General features: G+C 38.9%; 1 protein-coding gene across 19 annotated transcripts in view; it reads left to right on the top strand.

Moving 5' to 3' along the window:
- Positions 1-24154, top strand: part of camk2b1 (calcium/calmodulin-dependent protein kinase (CaM kinase) II beta 1) — a 99622-nt gene that overhangs the window by 3887 nt on the left and 71581 nt on the right. For all 19 annotated transcript variants that reach the window (XM_033972280.2, XM_055224372.1, XM_055224373.1 and 16 more), the window contains exons 3-5: positions 18689-18748; positions 20266-20320; positions 21531-21596. In XM_033972280.2, coding sequence (XP_033828171.1) covers positions 18689-18748; positions 20266-20320; positions 21531-21596 — 181 coding nt within the window. The remainder of the gene's footprint in view (positions 1-18688; positions 18749-20265; positions 20321-21530; positions 21597-24154) is intronic.

The following is a 24154-nucleotide window of genomic DNA, read 5'->3' as shown; positions in this document are numbered from 1 at the left end:
TATTGGACTATAGAAAGTTGTGATGTCTGAAACCTTGTAATTGGCTGCTGTTAAATACTTTATTTCAGAGCATTATAATCAGAGATAGACTGATATATCAGGTCGATATTTGACTTTTAGTGCGTCGGGTATCGGTCTTAAATCCCCAGCAGAGGCCAGATCTGCTGCCTAAAGAGTTTAATACAAAGAGATAACTGCACTAAACATGAATACATAGCAGTATATGGCGTTCTTAAAGGTTTGTCGTATAAAAGGTGCTGTAGATTTTTTTTTAGAAAATTTAACAGAATCTGGGCAAAATCATCAAAATTGCCCCTACATATCGGCAGGTCTTATCGGCCATTGGTATCAGTCTCATTGGTTGATCTCTAATTCTAATGGTGTGTAATAATACATATGTTTCACCCCAGTCTCAAAAGGTTGAATACTGTTTTGTATATAAAGCTCTGGTCTAAAACTTATTATAATTGTTTTGGTCAGGTGTCCACTACCTGCTCGTGTTCCAGGAGATGTTACTGCATTGCCTAGAATGTTTCACAATATGGCATTAAACGAATATATATAAATTCAATGCACGTGCTTTTGTCTGCTAAAATACATTTAAAAGCAGGTATTCTATACCGTGAGTGAGGTCACCTCTCCACAGATCTGACCTGTAACTAGGACTGCTGGTGTCACTTACTCGTCTCCATGGAAATGGTAATATAGTAGTAGTAGTTTCATGCCATGCTGTGAAACATTCTAGGGAAAGCATTAACATTTTCATTGAGATCATTGGGTCCTCAGAAAAGTTACACAGTGCAGCTTTAACCACTATGTTCTGGCTTTGATGGGATCACAGACTTCAAACCTGAAACCTTGGGCTTAGTTACAGGTCCTATATTACACAAAATTGACTCTTGTGAACTTTAAGCCATGTTATAATGTTGTTACCTCCTCAAAAACTTACCTGGAGTTGTGTTTTGTTTCATTCATACATTTGAGTAATCCTTTATTATTACTCAAATGTATGAATGAAACTGTCTGTCTACATCTTCAAAGCTCAAAATGCTCTTTTCTACCTTGTCTTGTCTTGAAGAGGAAGTTTTCTAAATAACAGCTGCCTTTTACATGTTGTTTAGTAGAGATTGGCAATTCCTGGACTGAGTTCCAAATGATTCTAGTAAAAGAGTGCAGAGTTTAAAACACAATGGAGCACTTCCTGTATTACCATGTGACATCAGAGTGTTTTCTGTTTGGGACAAGAACTCAGCCTAAACATGCAGGGTTTGTGTGAATGAAACAAAACACAACTCCAGGTATGTTTGTGATGAGGAAACAACATTATAACACAGATCAGAAAATACCCTAATATGGGCACTTTAAACATTTTTGCAGTCACACAAATAAGCTATAAGTTGACAGAAAACACTACCTGTACATCTATTTATGTCTCTTTGTAATGTTCTTGTTTGATGTTGTGAGTTAAAATAGACCTGAAGAGGACAAAAAAGAGAGGAATAAGTTGTGCATAGTTTCACTGTTTGAGTGGTTGCTCTCCACCTTCAGTGTAGACAGTTACATAAGAGTTAGCGGTTACTGTTAGCCTCTCAGATGGCAAAGCGTAGGAGACATTATCACAATGGAGTTTTGAGTCTGACAAAAAGACAATGGCGTATTCACACAAGTTTGACAGCAGCTTCAGCGTAAACAGGTTGGCTTGTCGCTGAGTTCATGCAAAGACTGAATGAGAATACTCAAGGTGGTTCAGTTCAGTGATCATAGATAATGGGCCTTTATAAACTGTAGGATGGAGTCCCAGGAACGGCAAGACGTTCCTGGGCCCCCTCTGACCGATCACCACCAGGTGATGATTGGTTGACAGCTCTGCCCCTCTCTTCACCCGAGTGTCCAAGACACGTGGCCAGAGGTCAGATGACAAGACAACAAAGTTGATCATTGAACTCTGACCTAGGGTGTCCTGGTGCCACATGCCACGGGTTCAGATCAGGGAGGCCATTCTTCCTGACCACGCCCCTCCAGGTGTCACTGTCATTACCCACATGGGTGTTGAAGCCCCCCAGTAGAATAATGGAGTCCCCGGTCAGTGCACTGTCTAGTACCCCTTCCAAGGACTCCAAGAAGGCCGGGTACTCTGCATTACTGTTTGACCCATAGGCACAGGGACAAGGCCCTCTCGTTCACTGGGGTGAACTCCAACACGTGACAGCTGAGCTGTGGGGCAATAAGCAAGCCCACACCAGCTCGCTGCCTCCCCACGGGCAACGCTAGAGAAATAAAGTCCAGCCCCTCTCAAGGAGTTGGGTTCCAGAGCCCAAGCTGTGCGTATAGGTGAGGCTGACTGTATCTCGTTGGTAATGCTCAACCTCCCCCACAAGCTCAGACTCCTTCTCCCCCAGTGAGGTGACGTTCCATGTCCACAGAGCCAGTCTTCATGTCCAGAGATCAGGTCGCTGAGGGCCCTGCCTTTGATTGCTGCCCAGATCTCTCTGCACCGGCTCCTCATGGATCCTCCCGCAGGTGGTGGGTCCACGGGAGGGCGACCCCATATTGCTTCTTTGGGCTGCGCTCAATCAGGCCCCATGAGGAAAGACTCGGCCGCCAGACGCTCGCTGTCAAGCACCCACCTCAGTGCTCCTGGGACTTGTTTAATAAATGTTCAAATTTTTATATAGAGCTTTTCCACCTTCAAGGCATCTCAAAGTACTTTACATCAAGGAATCTCTCACTCATTCACACACTCATACACCAGTGTATGCAGACACTGGGGGCACTAAGTGTCTTGCCCAAGTACACAAGCACAGTATTAATGTGTGGGACCTGGAATCGCACTGCCAAACTGTGGGTAATTAGGTCTGCTCATTGAACCAACAATGTATATGTCAAAAGAGGTACGGAGAGGGATTCAAACCACCAACCTTTGGATCAATGGGCAAACACTCCGAGAAACTGTCGCCCTTTGGAAAAAATAAAAGACTCCAGAACAAAAAGCCCTATTGTCAGTAGCCCTTTACAAACTCAATGGAGTAATTGTGACAAACTGACAGCTCATTTAGAAATCCATAATCTGGATTTACACACTGCAATATGCAAATACAAACAACTGCGTAGGTCCAGTTAAAACATTAAAAACGGGAGCAGGTGTGAGAAGAAATACTTATCACCAGATTATTAAAGTGCATTAGTGGCACCAATGTATCCAGTTTTGTATGTCCTTGAAATTTATTCCATTTTTGAGAAGCAAAATAACCAAAAGCTTATTTTTTCTTCCTCATTTCAGTTCTAGTGTGACCACTTTTTAGACATAGACAATCATGAGATCTTGTAGCAAAAGTTCCAGTATCAAAGTTCAACAACCAAGTGAGATATTCATGCAGTCTGTCCCTTATAAATGCATTTTATACAGTGTTGTTCTTTACTGTAGCGGTGGGATATAGGGAAAATTGGCAATGTTGTGTTAAATTTTGAAAATGCATATGCAAAATTTGAACATCCAGTGAAGACTTTTTGTTAAAACATACCAAAGTGAGCAAAAAAGATTTACTGTGTAAACTTTCGAATAAGAGGGTAAAAGATGATATTTGTGCAAATGAGAGTTCATTTTATAGTCCATTGCTGATTTGAGCAATATTTCAACTCAAACCAAGACACGTATAGCGGTGTTCTAGCACATTTCAGTTGGCCAGAGTATTGTGTGAACACCATTTTCGGGATTATCCTAAATACCTTCATATTAATTTTTTCTTAGTATCACCCACCCCTTCTTCCCAATGGCCCTTCCCTGCACCACTTGCTCAGCGTAAATCTCTTGTAACCTGAACCTGAGGTCCCACTGTCAGGCCACTCACACAGGGACAGGCTGGGAAACGTACTTTGGAAGAACAAGCATGTATATATATAATATTATCTAATATTTATATATATATATATATATATATATATATATATATATATATATATATATATATATATATATATATATATATATATATATATACACACACACTTCTTTTACCTGAGATAATTAAGAGTTTGGTGTGTCAATTGTTAATCCTGCAGAAATCCATACAGTTTCTCAATCCTTTATGTTTTTCTTTTCTGCTTTTTTACTCGTAAGGCGCCATGTTTGTTTTAGACATTAACGGACCATGCCTCTCTCTCTGATTAGTTAATCCCCCTGTCAATCATGCTTGTTTGGACAAAACTTTACAAAGACCAACTCGTCTTTGTAAAGTTTTGTCCAAATGAGCGGTTCTGACTGGACAGGTAACCAAAATGTATAATAATAATAATAATAATAATAATGATAATAATAATAATAATAATAATCGTTCGTGGCATTTTTTAATAATCGCGATCATCGCGCACGATTATAATCACCTTTACGGCACCACACTGCCTCATGTTTCCAGTTCCAATACAACGTTTAGATGTTAGTTTGTGGTGTTTGCCCACTCTGACATAGCAATGACACTTGTAGCTTCTGTGCTTATCTCTGTCTGAACTATATTCTGTCAGATATCAACAATAAACAAAGTCTGATCTGTAACTCTCCACAGGAACGTACCAGCGCGCGCCTCACCCGTGCGCACAGATGAGACGCTAATGTGTGCACATCTTATATTTTTACCTACAATAATGCAAACTGCAGAATAAAACAACACCTTTTAAACAATAGACAAATGAAGTCTAATTCACACAGCTGAACACAAATGTGCCAGAGTGCATGGTCCAAATGCGCACTATGTGCACAGAAGCAAAGCTAGCGATTATACACAGTATATTTTATGTACAATTAAGTCAGAATAAAGTCAGAATTTAGCAGAATAAACCTCGCTTACCGATCGAGAACAGCATCCAATCCATCAAAAAATAAGGTCCTTTACTCCTGAGTCCACTGTGGGATCTTTAATCTTTGCCATGAACCGCTCTGGTTCCGAGATGCCTCTAGTTTAACTTGTACAAACATCCACAGTGTCCTCGATCACGTACTCCCTTTGTTTTGTCCGTTTCGTCATGTTTAAAACGCAACACAACAGTGCGTAAAATGCGCCATTATGCACACATTTCTGCATCCACTCGTTTCCCAATTCACCAAAGTGCCTTAATTAAAAAAATTAAGTGTTCGTCGACGGGCACTTGCGTCACTTCCGGCGCAACAAGGACCGGTCCATTTCGGCAGCATGGCATTGAGGAGTACACATTTTCTTCCGGGTACGTCTGTTTACGGAAAACCATGCCATGTGATACATCATCCTGTCCCGCTGCTCATTGGCTGTAAGGGGAAAACATCACTAAATGTGTGTGATGTAATTGGTTGATTCTACAAGGGGAAGAGTGGGGCGTAAACTTTCAGTCATCTGTAGCACTAATTCGCTGTCTGCAGCCTCAGTAACCCACAACCCCCACCTTATTGGCCAACAGTGGTGTCAATCACAAGCTGACACGTGTGTTTAGCACTGGGGAACAAAGTTGGCGCTGTCAGAAGTTTATTATGCCTGAAATTGACAAAAGAAATGCAAAGAAGTGACGGAGCAGATTTCATATTTGGAGTACTTTCCTGCAGCAGATTGGACATGGAGGATCTTATTTTGTGGACATAATTTCTTGACTGGAATATATTCTCTGGACCTTTACGGAACAAATGTGACCAACTTTGTGTGAATATGTTGATGTTTGACAGAACCAGAGCGCTCAATGGTAAGTGAAGTCCAGATTCACACTTTGTGACTTTTCTATAAAAACGTCTTTCCTGTCAGCACTGTGGTGATTGCAGGTGAAAATGGTTTGCATATCCAGAAAGACGAGCGCTGCAGCTTTCATTTGATGTGTAGATTGTTTGTGTGGGTGACGCAGAAGTGTATGTACATTGCTGTAAAGTTGTAAAGTAGGCCCGGGCCGTCGGAATCTTAACAGGTTAATAATTATCACGATAATATCGTTAATCACGATTATTTTGGCCACGATAAATAATGAGTCTAAAATTTAATATCGTCCCATCCCTAATATATATATATATTCATTCTCTGTAACTGCTGCTGTCATTTTGTTCTTAAAATGTCTGTATTGACCTGCTCTACACATATTTTTATTTTGCTATTTTGTCCGTAAATCAAGATATGAACTTTAATAACAGACAAATCAAATGGCTTCTTTGCCCGAGGTTGCTCCTGCTAGTGTTAGCAACAGGTTTAATTGACAGCATTGCTTAACCAGTGGTTCAGGGTGTTACTTTCAACCAGTTCACTCCACATTGGCTCTTTGGTTGATATGATACTCAAGGTCGGAATTCCAAATATGGAACTCTGCTCCAAATTTGTCCCTATAACCACTAGCCTCATTTGCTGGTGCCGAACGCTATATATGGGTGACGTCACACTCCCATAGTCAATTTCTGTGTACAGTTTATGGTATTAACTAAGAATCTTGTTGCATCTTACAGTTTTGTTCAGAATACTTCTATATCTACCTTCTGTCTACATTTTTAGGTCACATTTCATTTTGTGATTCTTTATTGCTCTTAAATCTGGGGCACCTGATTTTCAAACCTTGAAAGTACAAAGTAAGTATTTAACTCTGTCTAACTTGTTCCTAGCTCTTACAAAGTCATTGGCACCTCCATTATTCACATGCACAAGTTATGTAAAAAAAAAAAAAAGGCTTTTTCAGACAGTGAAGTAGAGGTAAACCATCAGCACAACAGATTTTACCAACATAGCTCTCTGACTCTTTCTTCCGGGTTTACGATCAACAAAATGTTTTACAGTTATGGGCATGAGTAGCTCAGTTGGTAGAGTGCTTGTTCGCTGATTTGAAGTAGAAGTTGACTGACATGGGCAGGGCCGGTTTTGAAGATTTATTTATTTTTTTTTGCCAAGTTATGTAAGTTTAATTTACTACTCACTTACAGTCTCTTTTTACCACACACCTTCAACAGAGGTGTGTTGTCACATCTTTTTGCATTTAAGTGTTCAAATAAAGCATGGTGTACCTGTGCTAAAGCCGATCTGTCTAGCTTTAATCCGAAGGTTTGTGGTTCAAATCCTACTCTTGACGTAAACATCATTGGTAGAGCAGTCAGGTCAACTAACCCACAAGTTGGCAGAGTTCTTCCAGCTCTCACAGATGAATGCTGTCGTTGTGTCCTTGGGCAAGACACTTAACCCACCTCGTCACCAGTCTGCGTACAGTGGTGTATGAATGTGTGAATGGTTCCTTGATGTAAAGTGCAGGTATAAAAATGAAGGTATAAACATGCGGCTATTGGCAAAATGTACTAAAAATCTATTTCTGATGTCCTTGCTGATGACTGACTTTCCCTGAAAAAGTATTTTATAGTTTTTTTTTTTTAACTCAACAAACAGCCAAAGCTACTATAGCTAGAAACAAACTCTGTGTATGAACTGTTTTGTTGTTTTAGCAGAAATGGCTGAAGATGTCTTCTTTTTCTCTGCCTTATGTAACTAAATATGCACTGCGTTCTATTAACAAGATTAAAGCTGTGCTAGATAATCCAGCTGTTCTATATGTTCTTGGCAGGCTAGCAGCTATCATGGCGGTTAGCTTGATAAAAACCAGTGTATGCACAGACACACACATGATAAATAATTCACCCTCACAGTTTAGCTAGCGTTCTTGAGATACATTTCACTAGGGCCATTCTAGTGCTTGGATGCTGGGCCCGTTTCATTGGATCTGAGCTGATGTGACCTGACTGGCCGGTGCACGATACTAGTGCCACACTCTTACTTCTCTTTACTAATGGATGCGCCATGTTCAAGAAATGGCCTGCGCTACTTTGACTCCCATTTCTATTTATAGCCACATGACCTACCACACATGGATCCCCACTACTATAGGCTCAATGTACAAAGTTAGATTGACATAGGAAGGAACAAAAATGAACAAAAATCGAATTGTTTTTTATTTTCCATGTTTTGTGATCACTATTAGATTTGCAAAATGTTTAACGCATTCGGTTCATACTTCACATTTTATACAATTGATACATAAAACTAGCTAAACTGCAAAGCTGCTAAACTAATGCTAATGCTAAATAAGAGAAGGTCTAAACTGGTTCTCGATATTTTTTATTAAAAATGTGCTATCATGTGTTTGTAAATGTAGTTGTTAGGATTCAAGTATTGCAAGTGAATAGTGGAGTAATTGTAGTAATCAGCTCTTTTTGCAGCCTTAAACTACACTGCCTGGCCAAAAAAAAAAGTCTTCACCAAAAAAAAGGTCACACACTAATATTTCATTGGACTGCCTTTAGCTTTGATTACGGCACTCATTCACTGTGGCATTTTTTCAATAAGCTTTGTCAATGTCGCAAGTTTCATTTCCCATCCAATGTTGCATTAATTTTTCACCGAGATGTTGCATTGATGATGGTCGAGTCTGACCGCTGCACAAAGCCTTCTCCAGCACATCCCAAAGATTCTCAATGGGGTTAAGGTCTGGACTCTGTGGTGGACAATCCATGTGTGAAAATGATGTCTCATGCTCCCTGAACCACTTGAGCCTGATTGGAAAAAAAACAAACAACATCTTGGAATATACCCGTGCCATCAGGGAAGAAAAAATCCATTGATGGAATAACCTGGTCATTCAGTATATTCAGGTGTCAGCTGACCTCATTCTTTGAGCACAGACTGTTGCTGAACCTAGACCTGACCAACTGCTGCAACCTCAACCTATTTGCTTAGTTAAATCCAGGTGGCAACTTTTTTTTTGCTGTTATGAAATTGTAACATTTGCGTTAGTTTGTATTATAAACACAAATGTTACATCTTCATAACAGCAAATGTAATATAATCCTTTTTCGATATATCTCTCACGTTCCATTTTTACAGTCCCGATGTAGATGACCTAATTTACCTGCAGATGTCATTACATTTGTATAAATAAATGAAGCCTCTACAGTTGGCTAACTCACAGTTTTCAAGACGTTTCATCTTGCAGCCATACATTTTTAAAGACATATTGTGCTTGTGTTATAATCTATGGCACCCGTGGATCATTGTTATATTTTGTACATTTTAAATCATAATATTCATCTAAAACGACTTAATAAAAGAAACATGTCCGTTGACGTTGGCATTAGAAAACTGTGGTGCCTAAGGGGAGCTGAAGTCGCCGTAAACACCATCACAACAAAGAGTCTTGGAGCTGTCGGCTCCTCCTATAGCTGCATGTCAGTCTAACTAGTAGTGCATTTTTTCATTTGTGCCAAAATGCCTACGTGACGCTACTAAATCCTACGTGTATCACAGATTAAAAAAAATAAGCTTGGAGAAAGAAGTAAGTACATCAAAGTGGGGTTCACAGGCAATATGGCATCTTGAAAATAAAGATTACTCAAAACATGTATGAGTCACTTCAAAAACAACGTCAGAGGGTAAATGACAAGAGGAAACAATTACCGGTATAACATGGCTAAAACCTCTGAAAAGTAGATTTCACATAATAGATCCACTTTAAGTAAGATGTTTTAATTGAGACTATTGTCATATTTGCTGGTTTGCCTTGATAAGATTGAGCTCAAAGACAGGACTACACTTAGACTTGAGAGGCACGTGTTTTAGGGTGGGCAGGTGGGAGGCGGAGGGGAGAAGGGGGAGGAGTGAGAGAGATAAGGGAGGGGAGAAGGGGGGGAGGGAGGGGAGAAGTAGAGAGGGGGAGTCATGCAGGAGAAGAAACCAGGGCCGGGCGCCTGCTGCATGCCTTAAGCACGGGACTCTCATCTGATTCTGCCTCTCGGCTCTTACTGGGCCAGACGCTTATATCCACCAGTTTGACACTTAATGCACTCTGTCAGCTGCCCTCCTCTCAACACCCATCGTATTCAGGGCGCAGAGGGATATGTGGGGGAATAATAAGGGATAAGCTTCTCTATACTGCAGGTTTGTTAGTTACATTATGGTTGAAGCTGTAATCTCAAAATATAAAGTTAGAGTTCAGGGTAGGCTATCTTTATTAAAGGGCCCATATTAGGTTATTTTCTGATCTCTGGTATAATGTTGCTTCCTCATCACAAACATACCTGGAGTTGTGTTTTTGTCCTGAAGGCATATTTAGTGCAAATTGGTTTGACTCTTTCTGTATTTGAATAATTAGGTCATAACAATTAACAAAACTTACCACATACCAACAATGATGGACTAAATATGGAAGACGACAAACTATTTTTACTCGAGTTCAAGCTAACGATTTTCTAGTGACCTCTGTTGTTGTTCCTGACAGCTGCTCGTTCTAGACCCAGAACCAAACCCACAATCCCTCGCCAAGTTAGTGAGCTGGTTTACCGCAGCACTTTTCTGGACACAGTTTGGCCTGAAGGAGTAGATTTTGAGCACACATACCGACTTGTATTTCTCATGTTCAGGGGAGAAAATTATTTTATTCCTTCTTCTATCAAACTTTGGATTTGAATGGGTGTGGTTGTACATGACTGTTATTAGGGATACACCAATCCAATAATGGTATCAAATATCGGCCCCAATATCGGCTTCCAAATATCGAATCTGCCAGTTTTCTGGATGGACTTATAAAACTGATGGAAGTAAAGACTATGTACTGGACATTTGGATCAGTTCTGTCTATTTTAGTTTAAAGGAAATGCTGTTCCCAGTCTCTGCTCTCATATCTCATATCGGTTGGTGTCGGGTATCAGCAGTTACTTAAAAAAAAGCCATAGTATTGGAATCGGTATCGGAACTGGGAAAGCTGGATTGATGCATCCCTAGTTTTATAGTTTTGGGATTAATACAGTTGGAGACGTCTGATCTGGTTTGTCCAAGAAGCAGCTTGTGTGGCATATCTCATGTAGTGGACAGTACAGTACATCGCAATCAATTCAAAAACATATTTTGAGTTGGCACAAGCAGCAAATTGCAGAAGGCTGCAATTGTTCAGACAGAATTTCGCAATATCCTGTTTTTTAATAGAACAATCTTAGTTTAGATCTCTACAAACATGTTCTGAAAAGAAAGTGATGCTTGTATGAATTTATCAGTTCATATTTCAGTTTTCTCTCAAATGTTAAAGGGACCATGTTACCACACTGAGCTGAGTTCTTCTCAAACTGAAAACACTCTCTTCTACCTTGTGATGTCATGATGTAATACAGGAAGGGCTCCACTTGTTTTTAAACTGCTTACACCTTCACAAGAATCATTTGGATAATTTCAGCCCTGGAATTGCCAATCTCTACTAAACTAAAGGTAAAAGGTAGCTGTTAACTTGAAGACTACTGTTTCATGACATCACAAAGTGGAACAGAGCATTTTGAACTTTGGAGATGTAGCCAGACTAATAATAAAGGATCAATCATGTGAAAGAAACAAAACACAACTCAGGTATGTTTTTGAGGAAGTCATAATATTATAACGTGGCTTAAAGCTCAGAAGAGTCAGTTTTGTGTAATATGGGACCTTTAATGCTTGTTTACAATATGAGCAAAATCCTACTCTAAAATAATCCCTATTAAATTTTTCCCCAAATCATGCAGCTCCTGTCACAGAGGACAGATGTGACAGGGGCAGTCACTCAACACTATACTTCACCGTCTCCACATCCCAAATGGACCGCGTTCACTGTTTTTTCACACTTTGGTTTTAAAATAACTGACTGAATCACACGTCTGCCAAACAAACACCTGCTCATGATCTACAGTGAGTGGCTGTAGTTATATCATGTCCAAATGTAACAGATAAAAGTCCCAAAAGACGTCTGAGCTAGAACATTTTATACGTAAAATTGACTTTAATACCATTTCTTCCAATAGTTCACCCAATAATAGTATAACTGTTGTTCATCCGCACTCTTCTGGCAAAAGGAGACAAACTAATCCAATGAGGTTCATCTGATCTTCCATTTATTTTAACAGATTATTTTCCCAGACCAAGGTTTCGTTTTTTTTATACCTGACAGTTTGGACTGCTCACTAGCGCTCTTCCTCAGAGTGGTCATGCGATGTCAATTGATTTAAACAGGTATAGCCGTTTTCTTCCTACCTGCAAATTCAGCTCCATCAGAAGTTTGACTTCTTCAGGACAATATCCCAGATGTGTGAGAGTAAAAAGACTCCCTCGTCCTGGTTTAAAGTAATTTCTATATTTGCCTCCTTAACCCAGCAACGATGTTTGTTGTCCTCTTTCCCTATGATATTTGCGCCGTCCCTGTCCATAATGTGGTTCTCTCTTTGACAATGGTCAGAAATTTGAGTTGCTCCTGTTTCTCATGCGCACACCTTTGCTCTTTCCTTCTCACATTCTGTCCTATGTTCCTATTTTTGTGTACTGAAACTGTACTTTAACAGGGATGGCTTTTTTACTCTCACATACCTGGAATACTGTCCTGAAGAAGTCAGACTGCAGATGGTGCCAAAACCTGTTTAAATCAGCTGACCAAACACGTCACAGCATCATCATGTGACCACTTTGAGGAAGAGCACTAGTGAGCAGTTCAAACTGTCAGGTGTGAAAACAAATTAAAGCTTGGTCTGGAAAAATAATCTGTTAAAATAAAGAGTAGATAAATTGTTGAAAGTGACGTAAAGACATCCAGAAGCTCTTACATTGGAGAGAAAACTGAAATCTTTAAACTTAAACTTAACTGAAATCTGAACTGTTAAACTAATAGAAATAGTGCATGCATTTGAGTACATGTTTGTCAAGGTTTTAATGAGAGGCAGGGTGTTTTGCTTCCTATACAAGAGTTTCAGAGTGACAAGAAATAAGCAAATAACCATTTGAAAATATCTGTATATCTCAAAATGTTGCCTATAACAGGAAACTGAACATAACTTGAGCTTAGTTTTGTTTTTAGATACAGAAGGAATGACGCATATGAACACTTCAAAATGGAACATATTTTTTGTTCCAAGTTGTCTACAAATCCATTCTGTATGAGTTGGGTCTTATTTCCTCTGAATCTCTACCCCAGATAAGCACTGTGCAAAATGACTCACGAAATCGCAGTCTACTTTGGCTCTTCTCACCTTGCCTTCTCAGCCTTCCTCCTCTGTTTCCTGTGTCAGTTACTGCTCCCGGAAGGTTAAGTCTTTATCAGTATTAGTTTCAGCTAGTGTATAGTCTGTTAGTGAGACATCTCTAAATGAAATATATCCCAACTGTGTATTTGTTTAGGTTTAATTTAATATTTAGTAGCTTATCTTGTACCATCTGTAGAGTGTATGTTCTTTTAATGACTGGTGGATCAAAAAAGGTGCTAACAAGTGAACTCAAAAATTTACAGGGTTTATTAACAAAAGACAAAAGCTAGGTGCTGGGAGCTGGCTCGGAGGCTGAGGTCGGTTCTGGTCCAAAAGCAGGGTCTGAAGAAAATATGGAAAAAAACAACTACCGGTAAGTAGATGGAAAAATGCAAAGAGATTAACTAAGCCAAGCAGTACAATACCACAGTGAGTAAACTGAGGAACTGGCAGCCTGTGGATGAATGAGCTGAGTGTTTGTACTGGAGAGGTTGTAGCTTGATTGGTGAGTAGTGGGTGGAAACCATTGGTAAGGGTGGTGCCAGGATCTCTGGCCAGCTCCTGGCACACAGTCATAGAAGGGAGGGGGGAGACCTCACAGTCGAACACAGGGAAAAAACAGGAATCCTGACACATGTGTATCAGATACAAACAGCAGTCACCAATAATACGTATGTTTATTGAGCTCTAAATCAAAATATAATGGCTTTAGCAATGGACAGTTACATCATTACAGGGCAGGTTCACACTTGGTCCTGGTTTAACTCCAGTTTAATCCCGATGGAGAAGGTTTGGTCCCGGTCTAGTCCAGGTTTAGTCCCATGCTTAGTCCCATTTTTCATAAAATTTAGCATTGTGCATTTTAGTACATTTGTGTGAATATAACCCTACGATGCGAAAGGTTAAGGTTCACTTCAGAGATCAACCAAAATGGGCTTTTTCATGGCCGATGGCGATTGTTTAGAATTCAGAGAAACTGGTGGCTGATAAGCTGACGATATTTTGGGTTGATATGTAGGGCCCATTAGGTAATGTTTCTCAAATTATATAATTTGAATTCAGTACAGACTCATGCACAACCCTGATTTACTACAAAATGTATCAGAGAGCAGTGTAGTCACATTTTGTGCAGTGTCCTCTTTATAGTGAAGTGCTCAAATAAGGCTTTATGTGGATTCTTTAGGCAGCTGGTTGCTCGAATTAAAATATCGGATCATGCTGCAGACTACTGTATAGTGCTTTTCCACCTTCAAGGCTCTCAAAGCACTTTACAACATAAATTATTGTAATTAGCAAATGCTACAGGCTCATAGTGTAATATGCGCACCTTGAACTTGATCTTGATTATATTTCATCAATTTTACCTAAATTATTCAAATCCTATTCTTAAACTCCAAAACTACGGTTGGTGCGATTCTAGCTCACACAGATGAATGCTGTCGTTTTGTCCTTGGGCAAGACACTTAACCCACCTCGCCCTCAGTGTCTGTGCACACTGGTGTATGAATGTGTGTGTGAATGGGTGAGTGGTTCCTTGTTGTAAAGCGCTTTGAGTGCCTTGAAGGTGGAAAAGCGCTATAGAAAAATGTGACCATTTACCATTTACAGCGTGTCCATAAAGTACAATTTAAAAATATATTACAAAGGCAATTGATAAGACATATTAATCAGACTTGTCCTATTGTACTCAGTGGTTTCCAAAGTTTTTGACCCCGTTTAATAGACCTCTATATGGACACATTAGTGGCATGAAGCAGATCAAGACGATACTCAGTTTCTTGCCATGTTGCCTCATCATTGGTTGCAAACACATCAGTTATCTTTTGCTTTAGTTCAGTAAGGTCCCGTATCTTTGTTCAAAACATGATATCTTTAACATAGCCCCACGGAACCCTTGATACACACTGTGCCTTTTCTTGAGAAGTAGCCATTTCTTAGGGGTTCATTCAAAAGGATGCCTCTTTAATCGACAGGATGCCTGAAATAATTTTTTTTTTTTTAAAGTGAGTAAAAACTTTCATGACCACCGAGTACAACAGAACAAATCTAATTAATATATCTTATCAATTCCCTTTTGTAATTACATTTTAAAATTGTAAAGAGACTTTATGGACACCCTGTATATCCTCATTTGAACTTGTCCGGGCACAACACCACTGTCTGAAAGGACTAGTGCCTTGTTGGAGTCTCACTGTTGACATTATCCCCTCTTGTTTCTGAAGTGTTTGAGTCTCTCCCTGATTGAGTATCACTGTGAGGATGTTCCAATACCGTATAGTGATCCTTCAGCTCTCATCTGCCATTTGAAAGTATTGACGAGGGTTTAGCTCATTGATTCACGAGCTGGATAACGCGGGGATAAGGGACCTGAACAGTGACCTCCTTGTCGTTAAGCAGGTTTTGTGTCTCATTTTAAGTCAGCTGGCTTTAAATCCCCTCACGTATAATTAACTATTGTTTTAGTGAGGATTTATCTAAGCTCATGAAAAGGCAAAGGATATTATTATATTTCTGTTTTAAACCCCTTTTCGATGTAAATATAGAGACCAGACTGTGAGCTGGATAAAAACAGTTGCTTCCATTACTGACATTTGTTAAGTGGGCCCATCGTGAACATTTTAGAATATCACTGAATATTTATGAGTGCACTTTTAGATACCCACCATATCCAGTTAAAAAGTGACCTGCTGCTGAATGCTGCAACCCAACAATGTCAATCAACGGAATAAAAACTCTTTAATTTTTGCAAATGACACATTGAATAATCTCTCAAATAGAACACTAAAATACATAAATGGTTTCATGATGTGACCTTTGTCAGCCAGACTATTATTAATGTGTACAGTAGCTCGCCATCTGGTAGACCTGGTTTAGATAAAGCATGGTGCTTACTTGTAGAGTCGAATGAAGCAAGAAAACGGTGTTTAATCTGTAATCAAGGCTCACTTTGTCTTTAGACCACCATGTCTTAACAGCTACTAGGGAGGCATCCATCTTTTCCATCGATACAAATAAAAAAAAAAAAAAAATCCAAATGTGTGTTGTATCTGTTATTCAGCATCTGAAATAACCACAGAACAACTATTATTACAAGGTATTTTGGGCCAACATTGTCCAGTATATTGTCTTATTAAACCAATTTATAGACCAAAATGGGATACAGACTGAACCAATATTGTCTGGAGCAGGGTTTATAATATTTAGTTTCTTCCTGTTCCTTTTGTTCATGCCAATAAAGTCAAGGCACATACCAGTTGTATTTGTTAATTGTTTGATTATTTTGTTTTGACTCTTTAAATTGATGCCAACAAAATGAAATGGCATGATCAATAAATATTGTTCAAAAGTGAAATTATTATCAAAACTAGACGGTCTTGAGCACCGGGCAAGAGATTCAAAAAGTACCTAAACTGGAGCTTGGAGGTCACTATATACCTATTGTACCTGGTGTTCAACTAAAGTATGTATTCTATTGTGCTGGGCTGGAAATAACAATTTTCACAGTAATTCAGTAAGTAATTCAAAGTGATGTAGACATGGAGTGTTTTAGCCTGGACTTGAACAGTGGCAAATGATTCTTTCAGCTCATGACAACTCATGACAACATCATTGGGAAAGCGGTCAGATCCATTGACCCACAGGTTGACGGTGTGATTCCAGTTCCCACAGAGTGTCTGGTGTATGAATGTGTGTGTGAATGAGTGGTTCCTTGATGTAAAGCTCTTTGAGTGGCTTGAAGGTGGAATAGCACCATATAAAAATGTGACCATTTACCATTTTACCTAGTTTTCACTTCACATGAATCGTGATAAAATAATCTGTCTCTTAGAAAAACATGTTATTGTTTTTTGGCATGTCGCCCACCCCTACTTACACACAGTTACTTCCCTGTTCCCTTCTTTGACTCTCCTCCTCCCTTGTCTCCGCCTCACTCCTCTCTTCTTCTCTTCTCTAATCACTGGTTTTACAGTGACTGTCACTGCTCAGGCTGGCAGTGTGGGTGTGCTGGGCCCTGTGCTGGAGAACATGACAGAGACGATCCTGTGTGTTCCTTTGTCTGGTGGTGGTCCGCCCCCTGTGGAGTCTGCGCTCGTGCTCTATGTGGGCTTACACTGATAGCTGTGGAATCCAGGTTGACTAGGATCATTAAGCGGTTATATAAACTCGAGCGAGCGTTAACATTTAAGTCTCATTAATCTCCAGCATAGGTTTCAGCACACACTGTGCAAAGAAGTGGACTATGGGAGTGTGACGTCAGCCATAGCGTTCAGCTCCAGTCAAATGAAGGTCATCGAGGCTAGTGGTTATAGGGGTGAATTTGGAGTCAAGTTCCGTATTTGGAATTCTGACTGCTCACTTCCTATTTGGCTAGCATGTTAGCTATGTCCATTTGTTTTGGATTTGGGTTTCAGAATGATGAAAAATCTATACAGTTGCTATACAATTCAATTCATTTTATTTTTGTAACGCCCAAAATCACAACAACAGTTGTCTCGAAGGGCGTTCATGTTTTGGTTGATGGGGGAAACCGGAGTACCCGGAGGAAACCCATCCAGACACGGGGAGAAACATGCAAAACTCCACACAGAAAGGCCTGGGCGACCTGGGGATCGAACCAAACCTTCTTGCTGTGAGGCATGAGTGTTGCCACTCAGCCACCGTGCTGCCGTATAGCGATGATCAATTAAAACCAAAATATTATATCTGTAGCTGTAGAGAGTTGAGCTGCAATAAACGTATGAAACAGTCATCAAAGTTATTTATTCGTGTTCGTGTAAACAAAACTGCACATATGGAATAGTTTTGTGGGGGACATCCTGCTTTAGAGTGATCCAGTTAGTGGCACAATAATATGTACTTTTCCACAATATATTGTTCTTCAAAACGTGTCATTGTGACTCCTACTACTACTAGCTCTTGTGCGCTACCTGAACACTGACACCAAAAATATGTCTTTGTTTCTACTTTTCAAATTGTTGCTTTGTGGACATGTTGCAGTCAACATTGGATTCAACACTTAAAACATAGCATTTATTACTAACCATGTTTTATAAGTATATATGATTTGTTTACTCAGTTTCTATTTATTTATTCTTTAAACTGATCATGTAGGGATGCATCGATACTGGGATCAAATATCGGCACACGTACCGAAAAATTTGCTGGATCAGGTATCGGTTCCTTGATATCACTGAAGTGGATATCCTGGTTGGATCTTTAATTGGATGTAATGAGACAATTTACAGGCTGATTTTGGCCTATAATGTCTCCGTAATGTTTGAACTTTTATTCATGCAAAGCTGTTCAGTAGTGATTTGAAGGACAAATGACAGTTAGAAAACACTGTTGGATCTCTTGTGTAATGAGTTAACTGGATTTTAAGAGAATACATTTTCTGTTCCTACACTGGTATTAGTGGATATCAGGTATTCACAGATACTTAAAGCCATCAAAATTGGTGTTGGAACTGAAAAAGCTGGATTGATGCTTCCCTACTTCCATTCATCTAGACAGACTCCTTTGCCACTTTTACTTTGCCTCATCTTCCTTTTTTGTTGTGCACCTGAGACAGGCATAACAATATTTTGATGGTTTTCTAACATTTCAACTCTTGCTTTTGCCTCTCAGTTAAATGTAAATATAAACAAACATTTTAAAGTATTTTCTTCTTTCTTTGTCTTTGCGGTTTAGATCACCAGAAGCTGGAACGAGAAGCTCGAATCTGTCGCCTCTTAAAACACCCAAACATCGGTAGGTTTATATAGTCCATGTTTTCTATTTTAGAGTTCCATGCATTACTATAACCAATATACACTGAATATCAAGATTAATCAGTTAATTGTGTTTATTCAGGCCTCAATATAATAATAAGAACCCAAAAAAAGTATTTTTATAGAAACAAAAGTAAATGATTTCAATTCAACATTTACTCCAAAAATGTAAAGACAAAAATGTAAAGTGTGTTTTACTTGGCTGTTTATGTCCCATTAACTTAATTTCAGCTGTTAAAATACAGTGCAAACACAAGCAAACAAAAACTGCATTTAAAACTTTAAAAAAAGGAGCAGGTGTGATTATAAATGTTTATCACCAGATTAATAAAGTGCATTAGTGTCTCCAATCTATCCAGTTTTGCATATCTTTGAAATGTATTAAATTTTTTTTCCCATTTCAGTTCTAGTGTGGCCAGTTTTTTAGATGTAGACAATCATGAGACCTTGTATTAAAAGTTCCCGTATCAAAGTTGAACAGGCAGTTTATCGTCATAGTCCCATATAAATACATTATATATAATGTTGTTCTCACTAGTTGGATGGTGATATATATTGTACTTTTTGGTCTTGGGTTCAATAATCAAATATAATCATAAAATTGAAGTTTATGTCACAACAATCTCAACACTGAAATTTCATACCAAATTTCTTACCGTTCAGCAAATGAAAGCTTCAACAGTCAAAAGTGGGGAGTGGGAGTATTACATTTTCATGTAATACGATAAGATTTGAACTGTGGAAAGTTGAATAAATAACTTCTGTGGCTAATAATTGGTTGTTTCTGCTACATATTTGTTGCAGCTCAGGCAAAAATTGGTTCACTGGCATTATCTAGCTTTGTCTCAGTGGCATCAAGAAGCTTCAATATTATTGTTTATTGCGATATTTCCCTGTAGTGATATATCGTGCTTCAGAATGTGTTATTGTGACAGGCCTAACTACATTGTAAACAACTCAGTGAGCATTAACATGAGAGATAACACTAAAATAAGACCCGATAAACTAGTACAAGAATCCCATTTGTTTCAGAAAATGTTAGGACTTGAACATGTAGAGGTCTAAACTATAGGTACTATGTGATTTTTCAATTAGAAGATAGGATATTAGTCCCACTTCCCACTCCTTTTTGAGCTTAAATAAGAAAAAAATATGTGAAATGCGCATTAAATACTGGATACATGTGTTCATTAATCTGCTCGAAATAAATAAATGAAATTAAATTACATGAAATGGAATGAATGAATGAAAATGAATGAAATATTCTAGTATCACTGAAGCCTTTGCAATTTGAGAACTACCCCCAATTCCAATTTCGATTCGATAACGATTCATTGTTTGGCCTATATGGTTCCATCCCTACTCTACCGCTTGGACTTATCCTTTTGAATATTTATAAATTGATGTATTTAAAAACAACAATGATTATGTAAGGAATGTATCTATGCAACAAACTGCACCAAAAATAAACTGCTCCTCCTTCCTTGTTCCCCCCAGTGCGTCTCCACGACAGCATATCAGAGGAGGGCTTCCACTACCTGCTGTTTGACCTGTAAGTCTACTTTACGCCTTCTATAGCCTGGCTCTCCACCCATTTTAACGTACACAGTTACATAAACCTCTCCTATATTTGAACTAGCCCACTTCCCCTGCTCCCGCCACCGCCCACGCCTTCCACATTCATCCCTCTCTCGGCATCTCCCCTCTAGTTTCCATGGCGACCGTGCCGTATGAAATGAAGGGGGGGGGGGTACTAAATCAAGAGGAGAATTTGCATGGTTTATTTTGCTGTGTTTTTAGTTTCTAGTAGCGTTAAGAGTGGCTTCCTGAACATAATGTAATGCAACCTCAGTGGTTTCATGTTGTGTTTGCAGTACTGGTTTAAAAGTGGTACTACAGTAACAACTGAACCTGGATTGTCCTTGAGTATATTTTGGTAATGATTTTTTAGATCAAAGAGTTGTTTTTAGCTTTACTGGCTACCGATTTTAGTCATATTTGGCAACCCCAAGTAAGGCGCTCATTCTCCTTTCTGATTTATAATAAGCGTGAGAACTAGTGCTGTCACAATACAAAAACTCAATGTCTGTCTCTAAGTATTGGCTTGATATGCAATACGCAATATTATGACACAATGATATAAAAATTAATTACATCAAATTTGAAAATAAATATATTTTTTATAGAATTAAGTGTAATTTAAATTGTTATCTGTTTTTGATACTAGTTTCAATATTTATTAGTATCAATGTTAACTGCTGCTGTCAGGCTCGTCCTTTTGGTCTTAAATGTTTGTATTAACCCGCTCTACATGATCCTGGTATTTTTATTTCGCTATTTTGTCAGTAAATCAAGATGTGAACATTAATAACAGACAAATCAGGCGCCTTCTTTCCCTGAGGTCGCTCCTGCTAGCGTTAGCAACAGGTTTGCGTGGCCTGGCTCCAGATTTGCTCTTTGGTTGCTCTGATACCAAATAGAGTGACCTCCGGCATTATTAATGTTCATATATTGAGTTACGGATTCAATAGCCAAATAAAAACCCCAGGATCATGTAGAGCTGGTTAATACAAATATTTAAAGACCACAAGCCTGACAGCAGCATTTATAAAGAAACCGATGACAGCTAGCAGGCTAGCTATGTCCATTTATATACAGTCTATGGTCTCGCCCCATCCCTATTAAATATATAAAAGTACTGCTAAAAGATTTTATCTGTAAGTTTTTTCGTCTTATAACTGTGACTCTTGTCTTTCACACAGGGTGACTGGAGGGGAGCTCTTTGAGGACATTGTAGCCAGAGAATACTACAGTGAGGCAGATGCGAGGTACATGGTCTACTTTTGTCCTGAAGTTTGTGTCTACTCTTGTTTTGTTGTTATTGTTGTTGTTGTGTACCTCCCCTCTCCTGTCTTCTCTCTCCTCCTATTCTCGCTTACCTCCCTCTCCCCTTACAACTTTACTTCATAGATTTTTATTCCCATACCATTACTGAATGAATACATTTCCCGTTGTCCACATCATTCCTTCCATACATCATCAGCATCTTACAATGGTACCCAACGATATTTGAGTTACAAAAGAAATTAAAGCAGACCTATTCTACAAAATCAACTTTTCAGAGTTTTTAACCAGATTATAGTTGTTTCCTTCTCATTTACCCCCTCGAAGTTGCATTTGAAGTGATTTGTGCATGTTTGAGCAATCTTTAATCGCTTATTTTCAAGATGCCATATTGCCATTCAACCCCCATTTTCACCGCCACTGTCATATGTCCACTGTGACGTACTTACTTTTTTCTTCAAGTTTATTTTCTTATTTTCTTGGTTGATAACAATAATGGAATAAATATAATGTAAAAGCTCTTATAGCTGCTAGGGATGGGACGATATAAAAATTTAGACTTATGATTATTTTGACCAAAATAATTGTGATTAACGATATTATCACATTAATTATTAAACCAAGTTTTTTTAAAAAGTCACTAAAACATCAATTACCATACAATTTGCAGGTGTCGAGGCAATCACCTTTATTGTTTTTTTTACTGCTAGTGAAATTAACAATGTATGAATAATAAATGTGTCACTTACATAACTCTTGACTATAAAAAACAACAACACATGAACCAACCTGAGAAAGCCGCCAGAAAAAGGATATGATAAAGGATATGCTGGAATCGCAACCATCAGCTGTGCAAAATGCTATTCAGCTAGCGCTAACCTAGCAATAGCAAAGTCGACACAAACATGTACCCATATTCATACAAATCCAAACTAACACAAACTACATTCAATAATTTATTTCACATGGTATGTTACTATCGATGGACATTTTCTGCTCAAGTTTGTCAAACAATGTAAGAGGGTTGTCTCACAAATGTGTATGTAAATTGCTCGTGTTTGGCCTTGAAGTGCCCTTGAACTTTTTTTGGCAGCCTCTGCAGTTTGGTGGCTCATTGCCTTGTTGGTCTTGTTTTTCAAAGTCATAATAATTCCACACATCTGACTTAACCTTCTTGAGTGTAGGTGGATAAATATGTGGTCATCTGGATGCAGATGCTATGACAGAGGGCCTCCCTTGTGGGCAAACACCAGAACTAACATCTTAACATTGTATTGAAACCGGAAACATGAGGCAGTCTGGTGCTCTAAAGGTGACTATAATTGTGCGCAATGATCTCAGTTATTAAAAAAATGCCACGAACAATTGATTGCGAACCTTTTTGATTGCGATTAGCGATATTCTCTCCTATTGTCCCATCTCTAATGGCTGCTTGCTTTTATTCCTGGATTTCAGATGACATCAAAACATTCTATAGGCCAATAATATTTAATACAGATGGGGGACAGCTAAAATGAATTTACAAATGCAGATTTTTGTAGTATACAGTGTTCTCTTGGGTCTAGTCACAAATAGAAATGATCTGGTTCAGCATTTCTGTGTTTACCTTCAACAGAAAGTACAATGTAATCAATAGGGGAAAACTGGCTCTTGCCCCCTCATCTGGTAGAATTACACCATTGCACCACCAATACAGTAACAATATAATATTTTTGTGTATTTCTTGCATATGTGAATACTTAACTTGACACACAGAAACACAGACATTTTTCCTTGTAGTTCGGATGGTGTTTACTTTAAAATTCCTCTCACTCCTCTCAATGGTTAATAAACTAACGAGCCCCGTTACACTGACAGTTACTATGATGAATTTACAGCAGAGGTGTGTCATTAGTTAGACTCGTTACTGCTGTTATAATGCTGTTATAGTTAAACACAGTGACTGACTAAGTATGTGTCTGATGCATACACTGTATAAAGAAGTGGACTAAGTGTGTGTGACATCACCCACAGCGTTCACTCCAGTCAAATGAAGCTCAGCATGGCTCGCGTTACAGGGGTGAATCTGGAGCTGAGTTCCATATTTGTAATTCTGACCACGAGTATCTTAGCAACCAAAGAGCCAATCTGGAGCGAAGCTGTTGAAGGTAATGCTCCTTCCCAGGGCAGGGCTCTTAGCAGTGCTGTCAATCAAACCTGTTTCTAATGCTAGCGGGAGTGACCTTGGGGAAAAAAGGTGTCTGATTTGTCTGTTATTAATCTCCATATCTTGATTTACGGAGAAAATGGCAAAATAAAAACACGAGGATCATATAGAGCGGGTTAATACGAACATTTAAGACCAAAATGACGAGCCTGACAGCAGCAGTTACAGAGAGAGGGGTGACAGTTTTTCAATGTAAAGTAAACTGGAGCCTGAGTTGATAGAGCCAGAAGCGCACCCATGAGCACTTCCTATTTGGAATGCGGCGGGTAGCAGGTTAGCTTTGTCCATTTATATATACACTGCCCGGCCAAAGAAAAAAAAAAAGTCGCTACCTGG

This window comes from Periophthalmus magnuspinnatus, chromosome 9, assembly GCF_009829125.3.
Source record: "Periophthalmus magnuspinnatus isolate fPerMag1 chromosome 9, fPerMag1.2.pri, whole genome shotgun sequence".
NCBI lineage: Eukaryota > Metazoa > Chordata > Actinopteri > Gobiiformes > Gobiidae > Periophthalmus > Periophthalmus magnuspinnatus.
The sequence above is the reverse complement of the archived record's forward strand: the minus strand, read 5'-3'. Positions and strand labels throughout refer to the sequence as shown.